Source organism: Pseudorca crassidens, chromosome 1 (genome assembly GCF_039906515.1).
Source record: "Pseudorca crassidens isolate mPseCra1 chromosome 1, mPseCra1.hap1, whole genome shotgun sequence".
Lineage (NCBI taxonomy): Eukaryota > Metazoa > Chordata > Mammalia > Artiodactyla > Delphinidae > Pseudorca > Pseudorca crassidens.
The window spans coordinates 92,612,983-92,633,832 of record NC_090296.1 but is presented as its reverse complement, the minus strand read 5'-3'; the positions used below and the strand labels follow the sequence as shown (position 1 = coordinate 92,633,832).

The 20,850-nt window shown below is 41.4% G+C and overlaps 1 protein-coding gene across 7 annotated transcripts in view; it reads right to left on the bottom strand.

Annotated features, from left to right (window-relative positions):
- The window catches only part of GALK2 (galactokinase 2), a 139,251-nt gene that overhangs the window by 43,658 nt on the left and 74,743 nt on the right, over positions 1 to 20,850 (bottom strand). For all 7 annotated transcript variants that reach the window (XM_067746466.1, XM_067746499.1, XM_067746484.1 and 4 more), the window contains 3 exons: positions 11,909 to 12,007; positions 10,275 to 10,427; positions 833 to 1,043 (listed from right to left, as the gene is read on the bottom strand). In XM_067746466.1, coding sequence (XP_067602567.1) covers positions 833 to 1,043; positions 10,275 to 10,427; positions 11,909 to 12,007 — 463 coding nt within the window. The remainder of the gene's footprint in view (positions 1 to 832; positions 1,044 to 10,274; positions 10,428 to 11,908; positions 12,008 to 20,850) is intronic.

Genomic DNA, 20,850 nt, shown 5'->3' with positions numbered 1-20,850 from the left:
GGATGCTGAGTCCACCATTTCCCCAGATTGCCGGCATTCTGATTAAAGGCACCTTTCCTTTCTACCAGCATTTGTGAGCACATAATTGATTTTGTAAGCAGAGAGCAGCGGGACTCGATTCGTTCCATAACACTATGAAGTACATGTCCTATTATCCATTATCTTCAAAACAGGCAATCACAGAACTAGAAACAAAGTATACCAACTGCATGACAAGGATCATATATGCTGCTCATGGACACTCAGACCAGAGAGGTTGTTAGTATAATATCCCGATTTAATTCTAGTGAGAAATACTTTGTTGTTGAAATTCACCGAAGAAGGTAACATAACTTATCCTAGGTGCTACAAGATGCTTCCCAACAGAAAAAAAAATTTTTAACAGCAAAATAAACTATAAATGTACATTTAAAATATTATTAGATCATCACTTTGGTTTTTGACCCCTAAACTGAGTTGGGCTCACATTTGGAAAAGTGCATGACGCTGCCAGTGAATTTACCCTACCCACTGTAATTCTGTGGTTGCCATAGGCCAGAGAGGGAGAATTACAATGGTGAATTACGAACTTCTTGAGGGCAGGAAGTATGTGTTATTCACCTTTGCCTCGCCAGAAAATCTGGCATATAGCAGACCAGGAAATGTTTGTTAATAATGAATGAATGAATTTAATGAAGCCAAGAATCTAGATAATTAAGTTTGCCGAAACACATATGTTCTCCAAATTCCTTCAAGCATGCTTCAAAATCAGTATAATCCATAGGGACATTGGAAACTTTCCATCTGTGAGTGGGGAAACAACCCATGCCCTTATTTTCTCCAGCAGACTCACCTTCTTGAGTGTTTGGACTCAGGATTTGGGTCTTGAGTTCCTGCAGGCTAATTCCCAGACACCTGCAGATCTCCTCGGGGCTATAGGGTTCAGAGTGAAGGGTATCTTCTGTGATCAACAACATTTCTTCCAGACTGACCCCCAGCTTGGCCTGCACCTCCTCCAGCCGCAACACTTCCTCCCATGGCAAGCATTTGTGCTTAGCCAGCAGCTGCAAGTTCAAACCAAGAGAATGGTCAGTTTTTCATTTCAGATATTGATATGCACTATTTTAATGAGCCAGATTCAACTTTAAGCTTTTTTGTTTCCATTCAACCTATCCACAATTCCCACCATTGCTTGAAAATGCACGCTCGGTTCAGATGTTTGAAATTAAACATGCTTGTGTGACACTCACAGGCTAGTTGAGTATTTTTCCTAAAAAAACTAATCCTCCACTGATTTTTTTGCCTATCACCACTTTCCCTCAGGGCTATTTCTTTGCATAATTTTGTCCTTTTGTCCCTATTCAGTTCATCCCCAATACACCACTCTCTATAAAGTCTACAGAAAACTATTCAAATCTCACATGATCTGGGTCCTGAGGTGGGCACTGCATGCCCGATTTCATTTGAGCACTTCCTGTTTACAACATGCCTCTTTGAAATGGCTAATGAATTTAAGTATCTGGGTGTTTGGAGTCAAGTCCCAGATTTTAAATGAAAACCTCATTGGTGACCTTACGAAACACCACTGCATTAGGTCATTGGTGGTAGTAGAGCTGTATGTTTCTCCACCCTCAAGAAAAGAGTTTGGCTTCCAGTTGCATCCTGAGGCACCCCCTCAATCTACTGCAGAGGGTGAGATATAAACCAAACCTTTGTAACCTGGTCCACTCATGGGAACCTCACTCCAGAATGTGTGTCCCTCATTTTTCCCAAACTACCCTTCGGAGCAGGTAACAATCAAAACGGTGAAGGTATCTCTCACCCTGAGGTCTACAAAATTCATTCCCCAGGTGTGAGGACTGCAGGTGCAGACAGCACAGATGGCAAAAAGAAGCAAACAAAAGAAGGGGAAATGTGCATCTGATTTACTCTTCTATTATGCTGATGATTTGATTTTCTTTCTTTTTCACAGGAAGCAGATTTACCAAAAGACCATTGTACTTGGTTAGGGCCTCTCACTTCTGAAGAATGTTAATAACAGTAGTTCTTATATTCATTAATCCTCTTTTTAAAACTCTGGCTCATACATTTGAAAGGAGTTAATGATTTTAAGGCACAACTGGTGAAAAAGACAATAGAATTACATTTTTCTGTCCAGTTATTTCACAGAACATGGTGCCATTTTTTTTTTTTTTTTTTTTTTTTTTTTTTTTTGCGGTACGTGGGCCTCTCACTGTTGTGGCCTCTCCCGCTGCGGAGCACAGGCTCCGGACGCGCAGGCTCAGCGGCCATGGCTCACGGACCCAGCCGCTCCGCGGCATGTGGGATCTTCCTGGACCGGGGCACGAACCGGTGTCTCCTGCATCGGCAGGCGGACTCTCAACCACTGCGCCACCAGGGAAGCCCCATGGTGCCATTTTTAAAGCAAGGCTACAAGCTAAGACCTTTCTTCTGACCTTGTTTGCTTAGCACATTTAATGTTTATTAGCAGTGCTAGATTGACACCTCCATAGACTAACTCATTCATTCATTCAACTCATTCATTCATGGTCTCTATGCCAGTGTATTCCAAAAATAATTCCAGAAAACTTATAGACATACACAAAACAAAAGAAAAACATACAATATATTTATTTTATACAGAAAAAGAGCTGAAGTGGATGATCTCCTAGAATTACACTTCCTCGAAACACAGATCCAAATCCAACTAAGGTAAACAATGAAGTTAACAGAAATAATTCACACTTGTATAGCGCTGTGTGATTTAAACGTGCTTTTTATTTCTTTTCAGCCTTGACAGCTCTGTGAGATAGGTATTATTACCCTATTTAAGAGATGAGAGTGACTTGCCCGAAGTCACCTACCTAGTAAGAACAGAGTTGGAAATTTAACCCGTACCTCTTTCTTGCTTCCCCAAGGCCACATTCTCAATGGGCTATGCTTGATATCCATGTCACACTACTCATTTTAGCTCAAATCACCACTCAAGTTTTAGAAATGGTTTCTAAATACAAACTAAGTTTTGTGTTAGAAGTGAACATTCCAGTGATTTAAAACACTTTGATAGATGGGTTCCTTCTAAAATAAGAAGGAAATGGGAAAAAAAAATCAAAGAACGACCCCCAAGTGATGAGAATGGGCTCTTCCTAAGAACCTTGCAGTAAACACCATCTCCAAGTTCCCAACCCTGACCTCACGTGAACAAGTCACTTTGCCTCAGGCACTTGATCCCAGGAAACTGGCCCAGGACTGTGTGGGGAGAAAGTCTTCGAGGGTTGCCTGCTGCCTACAAAGCTGTTTTCAAAGGCAGCCTCCCAATGCACTTTTGTTCCACAAACAGAGGCACTAACATTCAGCCTAGCAATATCCCAGTTTGCTGTTCCGCCCGCTTAGCTCTCAGCTGGAGGGTCCACGTGGCCAATTGGGTGTATATTTCAATTAAGAATGAAACCTACCACAAGCCCTCAATGACAGCTGCACAGCCATGAGTCGCTGAGTAGTGCACTACATTTTAGGAGTAAAATCAGAAAGCTGCTTAAGCCCTTTAAAATTTGGCCCAGGAAACAGAAAGATGACTTGCAGATGAGGGAAGTGGGTGGGTAAGATCTGTTGCCCAAGACAGAACTTCATGAGGGCATTTGCCGCTCACAGCCCTGTCGCCTGGCCCTACTTCACATTTGTGAAGCAGGGCTAGGAGTCAGGGCTATGGGTCATTTTGTGACAAGTTCCTCACTCAGCAGCAGGGTGGGGATATACGAGAAAGCGATTCTTTGTCAACATCTACCATTTTCTTTTCACCACTATAAACATTAGGTGTTTATTTCCGATTCCATTCCTGGGAGGTTCCTGAGCCTGGCTGATGCTCTGTGGACAAGAAAGCAGGCAACGAATATTTTGTCCACAGTCATGGAAAGATGTAGATAAATAGTGCTAGGACCCTGTCTTAGGTTGGTTTCTCTCAGAAGCAGGCCGTGAGACAAGAATTTAGGGGGAGAGGGAGATACAGAGAAGTGCTGATAGAGGAGTCTTAAATGAGACAGGAAGAGAAGCCAAGATGAAGTGCAGTGATGTGAGAGGTGAAGCGGGGCCTGCTGGACCCTCTGGGACCTGTATGTATAAAGCTCGGATGTGTCCTACGCATAGACAAGAAAGCTCAGATATTTACCCGCTAACTCTCATCCACCATTGATTGAGGGCTGATTCCAAGGGTGTTAGCTCCCCAGACTTCCAGGCTGTCTCATGTGCAAACTCAGCGTTCTCCTGCAGCTAGAAGACATCTTCAGTCTGAGAGGGTCTCTGGGGCTTCTATTAAGAGGGTGTGGTAGGAGAGTGCTAACATATGGACTCGAACTCAGGAGGCTGTCTGTCAGAACCCACCTCTCTCTGACGTTCTCATTGCATTTTGCAGTATTAACAAGTCAACGGAAAAGTGTCAAGTCTTTCTCCTCACCAGCTCAGCAAAGGATAAAATTTCAAATCCCTTCTCTGACAAGCTGTTTTCCACACAACAAAAGCAGCTGTGTTGTTGTTGGTTTGGGTTCTATAAATCACCCACGCTTATTTTTAAAATTTGAAGAAACACATAACAATTTGAAGTTTAAAAAAATTACAAAGTATAAAAGAAATCACCTGTAATCATCCCAATAAGATAACCACCAATCTCCCAACTGATATCCTATGATACATTTTTTATGCATACTTCTTACACACGTACACACATACAGTTTGACATAAATGGGATCATACATAACTGTTTTTATCGTGGATACTTTTTTTTTTTTTTTTTTTGGCTTATCTCCCCCTCACCCTCCTCCAACTTCATGGAGCCATTCCACAGTGACTTCATGCCCATGTTCCGCTCATAATCATCATGAACACATTCACAATGTTGACCTTCCCCAGTGCTGGTCATCCCCACTCTCCACGTTCTCCAAAATTCTCCTGAATTTTCCCGGTTTCCCTCTCACCTCTCTGGTCCTTACATTTCCACCCAGGACTCAGTTTTCTCCTTTCATTATTATTGAAGCCATCTCCCAAATTTAAACCCCGGCCTTCTGCTCTTCTCTTGCCACATTCTCTCCCTCAGCAAACTGAACTCAGTCCTTGGTTTCAACTATTATCTCAAAATAGTTGAAAGACTATTGTCCAAGCCAAGTGAAACATTCCAACCGCAAATTTCTAACCACTTATAAGAAAATTCCATGGGGAAGTATCATCACCTCCCACTTTCATATCACCTTCCATCCTACCTTCCCCATATCTATGAGTGCTTTCCACCCATCATTTCAGCTTAAAACTACAGCCCTTTTCGACTCAACACTTAGCCTTTACCTGCACATGTCTGCATGCCATGCGTGTTCACTGCAGGGTATGAAGCACTCATGGCTCCTGACTGCATGGAGCTCAGAGTCAACCCGAGGAGACAGGCATCAATTAATAATTATATAGTGAAGAACTTACTCCATTTGTGATAAACTACTATAATGGAAAAATATAGGATGTGGCAAGAGCATATAAAAGGGCATTTAACATAATGGAAGTGGGGAGGGTGGTCATTCCTCAACGTAATGGCATTTAAGCCAAAAGGAAGACAGACACCCAATCACAGAGAGCCTTATACCTGACCCTTTACTAGGTTCTGTCAGAGATTCTTTCATATCCCTCTCTTGTTATCCCGTCCCCCCTGACACTTTAAGACCCACTTCTCTTCAACCAAACAAAAGTTCCTGCTGCCAGCTTAATATTTCTAGAATACCTTGCTAACATTTGCACTTCCAGGACCAAGCCTGGGTGATCCTCAGCACAGCACTCAAGGTCCTGCTACACCTGGTTCCACTATTCCCCAGTGTGTGTGTGCTCTGCCCTGCAGCCAGGACTCACTGTCCTGGGATACTCCACACCAGTATCCTGGCAGAGTGAGCTCAACTAAATCAATAGGCTGAGTGAAACTGGCTACATTCCTGGGTGTTTGGTTTTTCTCCACTCAAATTCAAGAAAACTGCAGAAGCCCTGAGAATATTATACCACTTCTCCTCACCAGACAAAGAATAAGCTCCATATTGACCACTAAGTGGCAGGAGCTAAAAAAAAAAAAAAAGAACTGGATGAGTGCTGGCCACTAACCAGACACGCTCTGTAAAAAATCACACTGTAAATTTTCCTTGAAGCGTCAAAGGACCACATGAAACCCTCTCCTTCATTGCTGCACATGTTGCCACAAGAAGCTCAGGGTATGCAAAATGCAACAGCATAATTTCCCTTCCCTTTTTGACTTCCCATAATACTTATTATCAGCATCACACATTTTATCCCTCAATATAATTAAGGGATACTCTTTTTTATAGACATAAGGCAATTCTGGAAAAAAAATTTTTTTTAATTTGTTTATTTTTGGCTGCATTGGGTCTTCGTTGCTATGCCTGGGCTTTTTCTAGTTGTGGCGAGCGGGGGCTACTCTTCATTGTGGTGCATGGACTTCTCATTGTGGTGGCTTCTCTTGTTGTGGAGCACGGGCTCTAGGCGCGCGTGCTTCAGTAGTTGTGGCTCGCAGGCTCTAGAGCACAGGCTCAGTAGTTGTGGCGCACGGGGTTTGTTGCTCCGTGGCATCTGGGATCCTCCCAGACAAGGGCTCCAAATCTCTCTCCTGCATTGGCAGGCAGATTCCTAACCACTGTGCCACCAGGGAAGTCCCCCAATTCTGGAAAAGCTTAAGCCACTGAATATGTATAAAATATGAAAAACTTTGTGCTCATTAAAGATTTCTGGCTACTTTGTTAATTTAAGAACATAAAAATGTGCTTCACTTAAAAGACTCATTTGGTGGTGGGATGAACTGGGAGACTGGGATTGACATATATACACTAATATGTATAAAATGGATAACTAATAAGAACCTGCTGTAGAAAACAGTAAAATAAAATTCAAAAAAAAAGAATCATTTACGCAAATAATAATTATAAATCTCTATTGTGTTTGCCTTGAAATGTTTTAAATTTTAGTTCAAATGCCTCTGCAAGACTCTGACTTTTAATGAATCTGCATTAATTAGTTTGGGGAAGCTGTTAGAAAGAGAGGAGCAGGGAGGAAGAGAGAGAGAGGGAGAGAAAGGAGACTTAAGAACAGAAGAAACTACCAACATTAAAGCAAAACAAAGAAAAATCATCTTCATTGGTTTAGTGTACTTCCCTGTGCTAAGTAGACACAAAAGGTACTCATTTTTCAAAAAGGTACCTTGGGGAAATAGGAGGAGAGGAAAAATAAGTGTTATTTATTACAATTTTTCCATGTGGAGCTCTACTTAATCAGAATCATTTTCAAAACTATCCTCAGGGCTTCCCTGGTGGCACAGTGGTTGAGAGTCCGCTTGCCGATGCAGGGGACACGAGTCCGTGCCCCAGTCCGGGAGGATGGGCCCGTGAGCCATGGCCGCTGAGCCTGCGCGTCCGGAGCCTGTGCTCTGCAACGGGAGAGGCCACAACAGTGAGAGGCCCGCATACCGCAAAAAAACAAAACAAAACAAAACAAAAATCCTGATCTGTCATTTCTCCACTAACACTTCATTTTTATTGTCTGAAAGCAGCAAGTTTATTCAGATTAAGACAAGCTTCTTTACTTTTTTTACGAGAGTTTATTTCCTGATTTAATGAGACCATTTCCAAACAAAAATTATATTCATTCACACATTGCTGAAAACGGAAGAATGGCACCATACTGTAATTAAAATAAGCTTAGCAGAATTCCAGCCTATATTCCCTAGGCAAGAGCATATTCTTGGCATCAAGATCTATCTGCAGAGCCTATATTAGCAGTTTTATCTTTATTTCCCTTTTGTATATAACCTTGGATTCTCATGATTTGCAGCAACGTGATTTAGAAAACATTCTGCATCTTGATAAAGGCTTTCAATTTTCTTTCTTCCATATTTCAAAAGAGAGAAAAATTCAGAGTACTTAAAATAATGTATTTTATCTACATCAAGTGGGAGGAGTGTGTGGTAAAAAGCCAATTTCACTGACCAAAGTACCTCTAAAATGCACATGGAGTTATACAGTTAAACTCAGAAGACAGCCTCAAGAACAAAAAGTTCTGCAGCGGATTAAGGTTTTCAGCTACTGCTCCAGAAAGAGAAGCCCTTTTTCTAGTTCACTCCCAAAAGACACCTCCCTCTCCCAGCCTGACAACTTTCACTACAGAGCTTCAGCACCACAATTTTATTTCTCATTTTCTTCTTGCATCTTTGGAAAAGCGTCATTACAATATGAACCCATTTCACACATCTCATACTTGTTTTGGCTCACCTATGAGTCTCATAAATGATATCTAATTTCGTGATAAAACTCTGAAAACAATGTTGTGTACGTTTGAGGTCTCCTCAGGAAGGCAGCACTTACTCATATACCTCAAAATAAAAAGTCAACAAGAATAAGCCCTTAAACAAATAAGACACTAATTTCTTCCATCTCCTGAAAGAACAAGTTTGCCCTAAGAGGGAAAAACATTCACTGAAGCCTTTGACATTGAAAAGTTTACTGCACTACTTCTTCTCATATATGCACTGATCAGAAGAGTTTAATATTGAAACATTTCTTTCATAGAATTTTTAGAAATTATCTGAGTAAGTAAATTACATATTTAAAACACTTAAATCATGATTTAAAAAAATGTTTAACACTAAAATTTTCCAGAAAAAAAAAAAAACTTTTATTTTCTGGCTCATCCATTCCCAACTTCACAACTTCAGGGGATGGGAGTAAGGGGCAAAGTGGTAGGTCAGCCCAAGGGATAACTACACCTTACCCAGCTCCATGGTATCTAGTTCAGTGCTGGGCACACCCTATGCACTTGTAAAAAACTGTGAAATTGAGCAAAATAAATATGACAGGGCAGGTAACCCAGGGAATAGTTTTTCATTTATTCAACACATGTTGTGTGTTGCCTGTGCCTACTTCAGCCTAAGCACTATACCAGGCCTTAGGGATATAAGAGTTAACAAGATGGACAGTCTTGGCCCTCAGGTAAAATCAAGTCAGAAAGAAGAGACAGACATCAAACAACTGTGATAAGTATCATACCTGAGAGGTGCAAGTGCTATGAAATACAAAGAGAGCCTCACCTTAGTCTGGGAGTAAGGAAGTCAAGGAAGGCTTTTCTGAGGGACACTTAGGCTGAGACTTCATAGAGGGCTGGAGCAAGAGCATTCTGGGCATGTACAAGTCCCTGCGGTGAGAATGAGCATCATGGCTAGAGTGTAAAGGGACTGAGGGATGCTAAGAGAGGAAGAGGATGAGGCACATATCGGATCCTGCAGTTCTCTCCAGGAAGTGAGAAGGACTTTTGACTTTATTCCAATGAAATGTAAAGTATTTGAAAGGTGTTGGTAAGCAGGGGAACTACCTGATCAGATTTAAATTTGTAAACCATCATTCTATCTGCTACGTGAAGGATGACGGGGAGAAAGCATGGTAGAGCTCCTGACCAAGATTCTACTCCCCAGCTCCCAGCCTCAGTTCTCTCCAACTTTTAAATCATAACATGTGCCATTCTAGATCTTACATAACATTTAACTTCTGTGCCACTTTTTAGAGTACCTGTTTACATACCACCTGATCAAATACTAACCATTTCCTATTTCAAATCCCCCTAACCTTTACTCTCTACTCTCTCTATTCTTATGTCCTGTATCCTTTTGTATATCTTCATGCTAAGTGTACAACAGGTATTCAGTGAATACTTCCTAAGTAGATTTAAGGCTAGACTAGCAAGTGTCTTTTAAGCTGTGGAACAGAGAACTGCCAAGACTCCTTTCTGGTGTGCATTTCCCTAGTAGACACCAAGCCTGTATTTTTAGAAGGAACAGTGATGGCCAATGGTGCATGTGAGAGGACTGAGGGTTGAGGCTATCGTCACTTTTGTCGAAGAAACAAGATTAGTTATGGTCACCTCCCATCATTCACCCCAACTATCTTTCTCCACCCGTGGACCTAACCCATGGCCTGTACTACACAGATATAAGTTGAGCTGTCCTCTTCTCCCCATTTCCACCCTAGAAGACTCAACTGTGAAGTTCACATAGTTTCCAAATAGCTAGAGGTTGCAAGGCACACCTATACGTTTATTTATCTCCTGAGTTTGAAATCAAATTTCTCTGTATTAAAAAACTTCAGTTAGGACATTGCTGCAGTCAGAATGTTGCCCTAAATTTTAGGGAAACAGACAAAATAATAGGGAACAAAGAGAAAAAGAACAGGAGAAAGCCTAGTGAAACTTCAAGTTTCACTAGTTTGCCAAGTTCATACCTTTGCAGCCAGCCGACACTCCATCACCCTGATATTGAAATGAGAAGTTGCTGCTTTATTCATTTCCACACAACTGTTGGCAATCACAAACACTGCTCCACTTGGGAGTTTCACATCAGTTGCCCTCAGAGGACTAAATTCTATTAACTTGGCCTATTGAGAAAAAAATGACAGGTGAGATACAATGTATTAGAATTCAGAAAATATTTAACCATTTACGCATTTATTTACCTTAGTAAAAATTTTTCCCAAAAATGCATCCATTTATTCATTCAAATATTATTTACTGACTTCCAGGCACTGTACTAGGCACTGAAGATACAAGAGTGAATGGGACAGACACTGTCCCTGCCCTCATAGAGATTACAATCTAGTGGGAAAGGCAGTCAAGTAGTCAAATACACTGCCAGGTGGTGTTAAAAGGGTAGCAAAGCACAGGGCACTATATAGAAACACAGTTGTAGCACCTGATCAGATATAGCCTAGTGTAGGTGCCCCTGAAAAAAAGGGAAATCTAAACTGAGACTTAAAGGATGAGCGAAAGTAGGACAGACAGAGGGTTTCTTTACCCAAACAGGATGTCAAGAAGAGGGAAGAGTATAAGCAAGTTCACAGGCAAAAAATAACATGAGGTGTTAATAGAGTTTTGGGTATTGCAATGTAGCTGGAGCTTAGTGTTTGAGGGATGAGCCATGGTGAGAGGATAGAACTGAGCGAAGGGCAGGTAAAGCAGGGGTCAGATCATGAAGTACTTTGCAAGCCCAAAGAATTTGGACTTTGTTCAGACTCTACAGCTAACTTATGTTAACAACAGGACTCTTGCCATCATGTCTGCTTGTCAGGTCTCATCCAAAAGACCCAGAGTATTTTCTTAGCATTAAACCAAATTTCCTCATGCCTCCTGTCTTTGGCTTAGGGGAATCAACAACAAATACTCTTAATAAGAAGAAATCCAGGTATTCTTGGAAAATAGCCAAACCTGTAGGAATCTGATCGAAAACTAAGGAAAGATTTTAAAGAAATGTCTGTTTCTATTTTGGAAATGGTCAGTTTATGGCAACTATGAAAACCTCTGCTCTGTCTATGGGAGTTGATAACCAAGGGGAAGTGGTATTGGCTAAGGAATTCATTCCTGGCTTCCTGTCAACATTCTTTTCCCTACCACTAAAGCCCCAAAAATGTTGGCAGAGAAAAATGATACCATAGAGTAAATTACAAAAAAGAGGACGAGTGAATATATGTGGTAAGAGAACTAACATTTGGGTTTAAAACCAACAGGAGATTATGAAAATGCCATGAGACGAAATGATTTGGGACAAGAGCGAGAAAAGAGGTCCCAATAACTAGGGAGTTGAGAAATCGCATGCTAACAATGAATTAGAAGGATGGGGGGAAAAAAACCCTAGACACCTGAGGTATGATTCTGGAAGCTTAAGGGAGAGGTGATCAACATGAAACGGAGTCAGTGAACTGGTGATAGCCTTGAATTACAAAGCAGTTGAGAAATACCATCCTACAATAGAGCCTAAAAGAATAGGCTGCCCAGAAAAAAAAGCACTCTGGGGATCTCAAGGCCTTCCTCTCTGGGTGAACATTCCCTGGTGGATATTTCCAAATAGCTCAATGCCACCTACAGTTCCTTCTTCTGCAAGAAACGATATGGACTGGTCCATCCCTCCTCCTTCAGTGCCAATGTAATGCTCACTCTTGGCACAGATTTCTGCAAGTTCCACCTGGAAAAGTAAAAATTGATTTGCACTGTGAGTAAATCATAATCTATTGCTCATTCATTTCCTACTCCAGACATGACATATGGGTTTGAATTCCAGTGCAGCTCTGATCAACTGATAGTAGCTGCCTGCAGCATTGGGTTAACAAGAACTCCAAGACTACCATTAAGCTCAATAGGAAAACATACAAAGATCAATTAATGTCTGCTATGAGTTGGAATGAGATATTGACTGTGCATGTTGTGTACAGTCTCGTCCCGCAGTACCCATAGGAGATTCGTTCCAGGACCCCACGGGATACCAAACTCTGAGGATGCTCAAGTTCCTTATATAATATGTCAAAGTACTTGCACATAACCTATGCACATCCTCTCATATACTTTAGATAATCTCTAGATTACTTATAGTACTTAATACAATGTAAATACTACGTAAATAGTTGTAAATACAATGTGAATGCCGCGTAAATAGTTGCCAGTGTGCAGCGAATTCAAGTTTTGCTTTTTGGAACTTTCTGGACTATTTTTTGGAATATTTCTGATCCATGGGTGGTTGAATCTGCAGATGCAGAACCTGAAGATATAAGGAGGGCCGACTGTATTTGCTATCCCTAAAAGACTCCACAGGGCAAGCAGTGTCTCCTGTATTTGCTCCATTCCCTCTCTAGGCTGGCATCACCAAAAATCTCATATGGGCACTCACTCATTTCTGCCTCAGCTTTGTCTCCCAACAGTGGACTACTCCACAGTCTCCCCACAGCCAAAGTGAGGTCATCCAACCTTATTTTCCGGTCCAAAAGTAATGCTTCCTCTGTGGCTTTTCCATTAAATGTAAGAATCAGAACTAGTGTCATCTCATCAGACACACCTTCCTCCAATCAAGATGAAGAGGCCCAATACATTAACACATTTCTAATCCAAACTGAAAATGTCAAAATATCTATTTAAGAATCTTCTATGGCCTCCTATTCCTTCTATGGCTTCTTATTTCCTAGAAATAAGTTCAAATTCCTCAACCTGGCATTTCAAAGCTTTCCAAAATGTGCAACCAATTTACACGTGAAATCATATTATCTACCACTCTTTTCCAATTATATTTGTCTCCATGACCATCTCACACATTTATGTAACCTGGTATTATTTCCTGTCTTCTCTCATATAAATCCTATTGCCATCCAATATCCGGCTTATTGGCTACCTACTATGGGCAAGTCCACTCAAATCTTCCTCCATCACACAGTCTTCCTCAAATACTGTTCCCACTACGGCATCCTGCTTCTCTAAACCCTCACAACACTAACAGTATAATCCACTTACCCTACTATTCATTCACTCATTCATTTTTTTTTTCTTCTAAGACTTGATTCAAGCCTTTATTTCTTACCTGTTTTACTGGAAGATTCCCCTACAGTGATCATTGTGAAGCACTGATATAATCATCTCTTGCTTGCTTGGTTGCCAGTGCCTTGACGATCATACTTCTCATTGTGGTACACAACATCTCTAATGACTTATCCCTTGCTCACACCTCCATCCTGCTCTCTCACCACTAACCCCGTAAACCCTAGGCTCAGACCACTGGAAAAATGCTGTTCCTCGTCACCCCCAGGCTCTCTCAGTGCCTTTAAAACTGTGATTTCCTGTCCTCCTCACTCAGTACTCCTCTCTCCAGCATCCCCCACTCGTCATCAGGATTAACCCAAGTGTCACCTCTCCCTTGGAGCCCTCACCACCGCCCAAAGGCACACACACTCCACATAATCCCTCTTCTGTGCTCCCTGTATATAACTCTATGCTCATTTACCAAACCATGCTTTAAGTGTGGCCTTCCTTGTGTGTTTATTCATCAGTCTATGAGAGCCCATGCAGTGCCCAGACCAGAGCCCACTTAACTAATAAGACTGAATCACATAGTGTTCACTATTGCTCTTTAATAGTGTCAGGTTTCAATCACATCTATTTACCCCAGAAAATTGTCAGTCCTGTGAGAAACAGATAAAATAGCTGTTTCTTTTGTGTCCCCTACCTCACACAATGCTGAGCACAAAGTAAATACTCAAAAACAACCCGCTGCTTTCACTTTCTGAGAATAGCTGCCCAAACATCATTTGATAGATCCTGTAAGTGTCATATTCCTTGTTGGATTCACTAACATTAATTTTGCTTCATGACACGAGGTAAGCTTGGTATTTTGACGTAATAGGCATTGTGCGTGGCCTAATGAACACACCAGAACCAGCAATCTTCCATAATAGGCACATTAAAAATAAATTAGTAATCAAAAGGTCAAAACACTTGGATTTTAAAATGTAAAGAAACAATATACCCAGGAGAAGAAGTCCATGCACGATTCATGAGGAATGAGGAGACCTGGGTCCTTACATAACTGTGACAGTGGCCAGTGTGAAAAGTCACCTCCCCACAACAGCAGTAACAGTCATACTTACATGCTAAGTACCTGGCATTATCTCTCCTTTAGGCCTCCAAACAACTCTCTGCTTATCCTTATTATACAGATGAGGAAAATGGGACTTGGAGACATAAACAGTGGAGAAGCCAGGATTTGAACCTCATCTGCCTGACTCCAAAGTTTGTGTTCTTTTCACACTGGACTTTTATTACTCCCCTACCCACTGCCAAATAATATAACCGAATAACATAGCCTATTTTTTTCACTATCTCACAGGGATGTGAAATGACAAATGAGATCACCAAAATTTAAGTACTCTCCCTCTTAAGAGGAAAGAAACTAAGGCATCGAGAAGTATATGCTTATTGTTTTTAAAAGCCTCTGAATGCGTGGCAACAATGGTATACTTTACCAGAAATAGGTTAATTTTTCCAGACTACCTACCTCCACGAAATTCAGAGGGACCCCAGGAGTCCCCAGCATCTCTGTGTCAAGGAGAGTCCATCTGCAGGGCTGCAGACATCCCTATACTTTGCTGATACCTCTCATGCTGAATTCTGACATGTGGATCTCATTACTGGACAGACAATAACCATGAGTTTTAAATGGAGGAAACAAAAAGAAAATGAAGATAAGAAAGATAAAGGAAAGGATGACTCATTTTACAGTCCCCCCGGAATGCATGAGGAACTCAGTGGTAAATATAGAGGAAAGAAACTAGTACCAGAAGCTTCCAAATCTTGATTAAAGCCCCAACCCTCCTGCCAACGAGCTAGGTGACCTTAGATAGATTGCTTAACTTTTCTGAGTTTCCATTTCTTCATAGACTATTAATAACAATAATAGTTTTCACAGTTAGAATTTATTGACTACTTACTATATGCCAGGTATTGTTCCAATTGCTTTATATGAATTAATCATTTACTTCTCACAATGACCCTATAAGATAGGTATCTCCTCCTCATTTTACAGACAAGGAAACTGAGTGGGTTTATTAGTTGAGACTAGGCTAGTAATTACTAAAGCTGAAATTCAAACTCCACTTGTCTAACCCCAGAGCCCACACTCTTAATCACCAGGCTATATTACCTCCCATCCATAATATGGAGAAAAATACCTACCTCCCTGGCTACGGGATTATTGTGATTATCCAGTGAATTAGATAAAAACATCCCATAAACTCTAATGAAGTATACAACTTTAAATTTCATTCTTTTTACAGAATGAATAAGGAATCATCTGATTTATACAAGTAAGTAGCTAAATCCCAAGCCAAATGTAAAAACAGGTTTAATTAATCTGGAACTCAGGACCATTTTTTGAACTGTGCAGGGGGAGTTCCCTAGTGGTTAGGATTCCAGGATTTCACTCTCATGGCCCTGGGTTCAATCCCTGTTTGGGGAACTAAGATCCCACAAGCCTCGAGGTGCAGTCAAAAAAAAAAAAAAAAAATTTTTTTTTTAAACTGTTCAGGGAAAGAGAGAACTTAAAAGATTCTGGGTGTCCCTAAGAGAACCAATTCAACAATAAACTGTAATGGAGCTTGAGACAAACAGGAGAATGTGTGTTCCATTTAAAGCATCCCAGTCTAGGGCTTCCCTGGTGGTGTAGTGGTTAAGAACCCTCCTGCCAATGCAGGGGACACGGGTTCAAGCCCTGGTCCGGGAAGATCCCACATGCCGCGGAGCAACTAAGCCCGTGCGCCACAACTACTGAGCCTGCACTCTAGAGCCCCCAAGCCACAACTACTGAGCCCACATGCCACAGCTACTGAAGCCTGCGTGCCTAGAGCCTGTGCTCCGCAACAAGAGAAGCCACCACAGTGAGAAGCCCGCGCACCACAATGAAGAGTAGCCCCCGCTCACCGCAACTAGAGAGAGCCCACGCGCAGCAATGAAGACCCAACGCAGCCAATAAATAAATAAAAATCTTAAAAAAAATAAATAAATAAAAATAAAGCATTCCAGTCTAAATTGGGGGGCAGGGGGAGGGGGGAGGTGGGCAGGGCGGAGAGGCGTGGAGGGGGGAGTCCCTGCCTGCCAAACAAAACATGCCTGTAGTATAAACTTCAACTGCAGGCCCACAGGCGGCTCCCCAGTGGCCCTATCCCTTCACCCCCATACTAAAAGCAAAAAGGTCAAATCCTAAATTGTTATGAGATGTGAAGAAACTAGACACAAAAGATTTTTTTCTAATTTCAAATCTTGTTTAAGGAAAAACTTGCATGCCTCCGACAATAAGCAAAAATCAGTGCTAGGCCCATAGCCTTAGCCAGGGATGGCATGACCTGAACTCAGAGAACAATTAATGGAGGGGCCTTAATAGCAGGGGATGTAAACGGGAGCAGAGAATGCCTATCATTCTGGGTGATGTGAGGGAGACATGTGAGCCTGCCTCACCCTTTCTATCCTTGCGGACACTGGAAATAGAACCGTAAAATGTGCTCCAAGAGTTATAATCAGGCAGAGTGACGTGCAAAGACACTGAATACTCCATACACACTTGAATTATGTAAAATATCAAGAGATTTCATGAGAATAAGAAGGAGCTGTCGAAAACACATTAACAAAAGTGTATGGAAAGAAGCCTATCGGAAGTTAACTTCCAGAACAAACCGAATCACGCTTTGTGACCACCTAGAGGGCTGGGGTAGGGAGGGTGGGACGGAGGGAGACGCAAGAGGGAGGAGATATGGGAATATATGTATACATATAGCTGATTCACTTTGTTATACAGCAGAAACTAACACACCATTGTAAAGCAATTATACCCCAATAAAGATGTTAAAAAAATCAATAAATAAAAAATTATTAGGCAAACATCATAGTAACAATTCTTACAGGCAAGATACACTAATGGATAAATGGATGAAAGTTTGAAGAGAAACAGAACAGTTACAGAAATTATTCCAAGACACTTATGAATTACAAAAGGAAAAATAGTGGAGAAATCTATCAGGCAGCAACTCAACTAAATGATAAAGTTTAAAATCACTAGTAATAAGATATATCAACATCATGATAGAATGCATAAAGAAGGACACATCACTTCTGTGATATTCTTGCCAAAAAATGCATTACCTCAATCTAATCATGACAAAAAAATCTGACAAACCCAAATTGATAGATATGAAAGTACTAAATAACTGACTGCAAAATAACTGAGCAGGACTTTTCATAGTATCAGGGTCATGGAAGACAAAGAATGAGGAACTGCCACAGATTGGAAAAGCTTAAGGAGAGACCATTAAATGCAATGTAGAATCCTGGATTAGATCCTGGAACAGAAAAAGAACATTAGGAGGAAAACTGGCGAAGTTTGAATGAGGTCTATAGTATAGTTAATAGTATTGTATCAATGTTAATTTCCTGGTTTTGAAAATTGCACTATGGATATATAAGTTGTTAACATGAGGGAAAATGAGGTGATGTGTGTACCTGAACTCTATTATTTTTTAGCAGCTTTTTTGTGGTAGAAGTGACATACACATATTTAGTATAAATTTTAATAAGCTTGACACATGTATCACCCCATCAAATCATCACCACAAGATAGTGAACACCTATCCATCACCTCTAAAAGTTTCCTAATGGCCTTTTGTGGCAGCATAATTCTTTCTGAGATCCATCCATGTCATTTGTAGTTCATCCCTTCATACTGCTGGTAGTATTCCATTGTATGCCTATACCACCGTTTGTTTGTTCATTTGTCGGTTGACGGACATTTGGGTTGTTTTTAGCTTTTGGCTATTGTAGATAGAGCTGCTGTGAGCGTTGGTGTATAACAAAAAAAAAAAAGAACAAACCAAATCAAATTCGAGGACCGGATCCCTGATGCCTGAGGGATTCTGAGGTTCACCCCCTTCACCTATCCCCCAAGCCCCTCCCCGCAACACACAGGCAACCTGAGAACCCTCAGGCAAAAACAGCAAAGCTCTAATGAAGAAGGGACTCATTCCCCTCCCACCAATGTATCAATATCTTCTTCTGTCCTTACACCTGAGCATGTCAAGAGCCCCAGGCGCCTCCAACCTCCAGATTGTCAGGAGACAATCTGACTACATGAGAAATTTTTCCGCAGTTTGTAGCCAATAAACTCATTTCTATTTTGACTCCTGCTCTCTGGACAGTTAGGAGAACCCTGGCATTATTCATGGATCTTCTTTTAAAGCTACTGAAGATAGTTAAGGAGGCTACTTTAGCCCTCTGTGTGGCTCTTCTCTTGAAGCAGCCTGGGAAAGAACCAAAAATCACATGGCCTCCCAAATTAAACAGTGTACCCATCTGCTGACCAGGGGGGATCCAGTAATAACAGAAATAACAGGGTTAGGTTTCATAGTCACTGAGAAGGGCTAAAGATTCATAAATGTGTTGCCTAGCTAACACTGGACGTTTATAAAGACAATAAAAATACAAAAGACTTCCAGATATCAATACAGCAAACTTTATTTTTGTTTAGCAGTTTTACTAATGAGATTGTTAAAAGTAGAATAATTATGTAGACAGAAAATGTTCATCTTTCCCTGTGGGAAGCCTTGCTGTTAAGAACACGGACCCTAACCGAGACAGCATCATCCAGCTATTGTAGGTCACCGACAAGTGCAAGTTAAGAGAAAAGAAGGAAATGAACAGCCCCATTCATTCATTCAACAGTCATTTAAATACTAGCATCCTACAGATAAGTGGACAGGTCACTCAGTGTCTTCCCTCAAGGAGCTCACAATATTGATAATGGCTTCAGGTGAACAAGTCTTTCAAAAGAAAGTGTAAAACTAGTGTGCCAGACAATGATTTGCCCCCTAGATGTGCTGTCCACCCACCTCCATCCTACTATCTGCCCAGGAGGCTGCCCAGCATGAACTATATCGAGAGGCTCCTGTGCACTCTGCTTTCCACTGGGTTTCTGCAGCAGAGGACTCTGGCAGGAAATGGGGAATGAGGGAGGGGGGAGTGAGGTCACGCTGCCAAGATCACCTTCAGACACAAGGGCGTGACAGCTCAGCTACAACTAGTCCTCATTACCTACTACACCTTGGGAAATAGTCGCTGTGAAATAAATTGCCCTTGATTATTGAGTGTGCTATTTCTTGTCATGACCCTGGCTGATATATCTAGATAAGGTGAAAATGTTAATGGCTCCTCTGACTTTTCTTTGCCTCAGATACTTTCTCAACTTTCTCCCCCTGCAATCCTTCTCCACCTTAACTTTCAAAATGCCTGGGTTCTTACTTGGGGCTATTTTCAAATTCTTCCCCAAATTGGCAAACCTGTCAGGGAGACCCCAGCCAAGTAGGAGAAACTTCATGAAACAGCACCAAGGTAAATTTTAAAAAGACTGAGATAGACTTGCTTTGTTTTGTAACATGGCTGATGACCAAACTCTAACTTGTGGACACTTTGGAGAGTTCTAAGGGGGGGGGGGGGGAGTAGGCTTGCTTTAATTAGAAAAAGAAGAAGAAGGAGGCTATTATTTCTTCTTCACATCTCTAACTCAAAGAGATTAGTAACTTTCAGATTTTTTACTTCAAGAACAGTTGCCTAAGGACAATGACAGCCAGTTCCCAAACATAGCAGATGCGACTGACTCTGATGGTTCAGGCTGAAAAGTTCCAGTAAATAATGCAGGAAAGGACAAAGGAGGAGTTCAAATATTAAAAAAGTCAGCAACCACAAAGAAACAACACTGAAGAGGATTCTCAAAAGTAAATCTGAAAAACCTGCTAAAATCTAGAACCATCAAAGAGTATGTACTCACGAGTGTATATCACACACACACAAAAAGAAAAGTGGACTCCTCCATCCGTGTACACTGAAGAGAACATAATCTAATGAATCTGGAGAAGGCTAGTAATTGGGGAATGTGGCTCTCAAAATATCTGGGGTGCTTAGTGAGGGCAGAAGCACAGTCTTCAAGTCATCTCCCTTCAAACTGTAAAGAAAGAACAAGGACCACTTGCCAAACCTAACTGACCTGCAACCTTTAGTCATGGAGGGGCCCAGATTCTGAGAGGAGGCCTTCAACAAGGCAGGAACAACTGCATTTTATGTGAAACAGTTTGGGATTCCAGGTCCATGGGTAACATGAGAAAATGTCTATGATAGGTTTCTTCTAGATCTCAACCATTGCTACCTGTATTGGATGAGGAAAAACCTTCGTAGGTGCCTGTAACATACAACCTTGAATAAATGACAATCCTGGATGTGCAGATATGTGCGGTAAGACTATTAAAATGCTAACATGAATCCAACAGGTAATAATGAGATGCAAAGGGAGGAAAGAAAACAGTACCCTCTGTGGTCCTCTAAGTGAGGGCCTCAGACAAAGCATCAGTGTCCCTGGGGGACATAGTCGGGCCTCACCCCAGACCTGCTGAATCAGAACCTGTAGCTTAACAAGAGCCCCAGGTGATTTGTAGTCACATTAAATTTGAAAGCACT